Source organism: Theobroma umbraticum, unplaced genomic scaffold (genome assembly GCF_002168275.2).
Source record: "Theobroma umbraticum cultivar Fairchild unplaced genomic scaffold, ASM216827v3 scaffold_81.0, whole genome shotgun sequence".
NCBI lineage: Eukaryota > Viridiplantae > Streptophyta > Magnoliopsida > Malvales > Malvaceae > Theobroma > Theobroma umbraticum.
In genome coordinates this window covers 1084084-1086669 of record NW_018397268.1, presented here as the reverse complement: position 1 = coordinate 1086669, position 2586 = coordinate 1084084, and the positions used below count along the sequence as shown (strand labels likewise).

The 2586-nt window shown below is 33.5% G+C and overlaps 1 protein-coding gene across 1 annotated transcript in view; it reads left to right on the top strand.

The window, feature by feature from the left end:
* LOC110425456 (putative disease resistance protein At1g50180) overlaps window positions 1-1383 on the top strand; it is a 2909-nt gene extending 1526 nt beyond the window's left edge. The window contains exons 2-3 of the mRNA XM_089785099.1: window positions 3-963; window positions 1141-1383. Of these exons, the coding sequence (XP_089641225.1) occupies window positions 3-910 (908 nt within the window). The 3' untranslated portion in view covers window positions 911-963; window positions 1141-1383. The remainder of the gene's footprint in view (window positions 1-2; window positions 964-1140) is intronic.
* Window positions 1384-2586: the final 1203 nt, after the last annotated feature.

Genomic DNA, 2586 nt, shown 5'->3' with positions numbered 1-2586 from the left:
TTCTATTGGCAAGTTGAAGAATTTACACACCTTATTTATCCAAGCGTCCAGTCTAGGGAAAATTCCTAATGTCTTATCCAAGTTGCAACGCTTGAGGCATCTTGTACTAACCCATTGGCATATCTGGCTGATGAGCTGGCATAAAATAAAAGGGTGTTGCCAAGTAAATACTTTAAAAAATATTGAAACTTTGAAGTACATAAGGATTGAGAGTTTGGCTGAAAACAATGCATTGCTCAAGTTGACAAATATTCGGAGTTTAGGAATACAATTTGAGAGATCAGAAGACGTTGAGGCCATCCTAAAATCTCCTACTTTTGGATCACACCGCCTTCGCTCATTGCACATGGCGTTAGAGGGATCAATTCGATTTCCAGAATTGGAGCAACTTTCTCAATGTCATCACCTCTCCAAACTATTCTTATTTGGGCAGATACAGGAAGACCCAAGCTCGAGCCATCATGCTCTGGAATTTCTTCCAACAAACATTTGCAAGTTGACTTTGTGGAGTTCGCGTGTTAATGAGGATCCAATGCCTGTACTAGAAAAGCTGCCTCACCTGAGGATTCTTAGCTTAGGGTGGTCTTCATATACGGGGACTAAAATGTATTGCTCTGTCAATGGGTTTCCTCAACTTGATTCTCTTGATATCCATGAATCAAATTTAGCAGAGTGGGAAATAGAAGAAGGGGCAATGCCTTGTCTTCGTAGTTTACGTTTGACTAATGTTCCTCGCTTGGAGATGGTTCCAGAAGGGTTGAGGTATATCACTACTCTTCAGGAAATGTATTTACTAGAGATGAACAGATCATTGGTAGAGAGGATTCAAGTTAGAGATGGAAGGGAAGGAGAGGATTTTTATAAAGTGCGCCATGTACTCTCCATCCAAATAATGTACGAGCTGAACTGAATGTCTAATGTTGGCAAACACAGAAAGCATCATCGTTGCCCCAAGTAGTTGTGGTAAGTTGGTAATTTCTACCATAAATCTCTCTTTCAATTTGAGTCTACCCTTTCCATAATGAATTATGTCACTTTGTTCATTGTTTTTGTTATTATTGTTAAATTATCTATTACATTTCCCAAGTATTATTATCTTAGGACAATAAACATGAAACTCTATTTGGATTCACTTGGCAGGTCGGCACTCCATTGTCCATCTTTCATGTGATTTGGGCATTAACTCGTTGCAACACAGCGCCAATGTAATTGTCTAACTGTCATCTTTATGATGTTGTTTTCATTTATTTTGGTACTGTGACTGAATTGTAGCAATCTGTATTCAATGTTTTTTTATTTGAAATTTGTAGTTGCTGTTCTTGTGTTGTCTGGTTTGTTGTCGTTGTTCATCTCATTCGTATAATACTATGAATCTCATTGGTGTTCTAGCATCTATGTGAACGATGGCTGGCTATTCTTTTAATTCTCCAAGAGCTCAATGCTCTGTCCTTGTTCATTCCTCTTCATGAGGACAGGCTTCTAATGGTGGAAAATAGTAATTCAAAGGTTGCAATTTTTGGGATTTTAAACCCAAATCCCAAGTTTTCTTGCATATTTCGACAACATTTTTTGTTAATTTGCTGTCTTGAATTAGTTCCTATTTGTTCCATTCTCAATGAGATAGCAAAGGGGGTTGATGAAACTGGAAATTCTAAAAAATTAGATGCTTGTTAACTCTATCTTGTTAGATACAGGGTTCTTACCGTACGAGATAACATATAGAAACAGCCTTTGCTTTTCTCTATCAAAGGATATAGAAAGTATACTGCTAATGAATAAAATAATATTCTTTTTAAATATAGTACGTGGATAATTTTTTTATTTCTATTTAATTTGCAGGAGATAAAGGTGATTAAATTCATCCGAATTATGAATTTAAACACTTTCTTTTTATGGAGAAAACTTTCGAAGACAAACCAACTAGGGTCTTACTCCATTCTTATATCAATTAGACCACCTATATATATATTTATTTATTTCTTAGCTTGCTTCTTCTATCTATTTTTCAACGGTAATAGAAATATCATTACTCTATTGAATACTTCATGTCACAATAATAGAAATACCATAGCTTCATTTCATATTTCCCTTTTTCTTTTGGTTTTTATATCATCCAATGAATAACTTCATGCCACTATATGCCAGCAAGCTACTTATTATTTGGAATATAATCTAAACCATTATATCTTAAACTAATTAAAAAATTCCAATTTATAGTGATATTAATTGTTATAAGTCTTGATCTTGCCAATTTTTTTGTCCAATAAAAGTGTTATGAGGGCAAAGGGAATCAAATTTCTAAGTATAGCTGGATGAAGAAACAAGTTAACATAATATAGCAAACAATTAATTTAGAGTAGCTAGGAAAACATAATGAAGTAAACTTTGTTAATTAAAACATTAATATCTATATATAGTTGTCAAAATATAGCACGTAAACTATATGGTATGATAAAACATATATAAACATACATTTCGTTTTCACAATTTATATAATAAATCAAAATCTCATTCCCGATTTTCGTTGTTTCGACTTTAATTTGACTATTTATTAAAAAATTAAGCCTTTGGTTAAAGGTTTAAAAT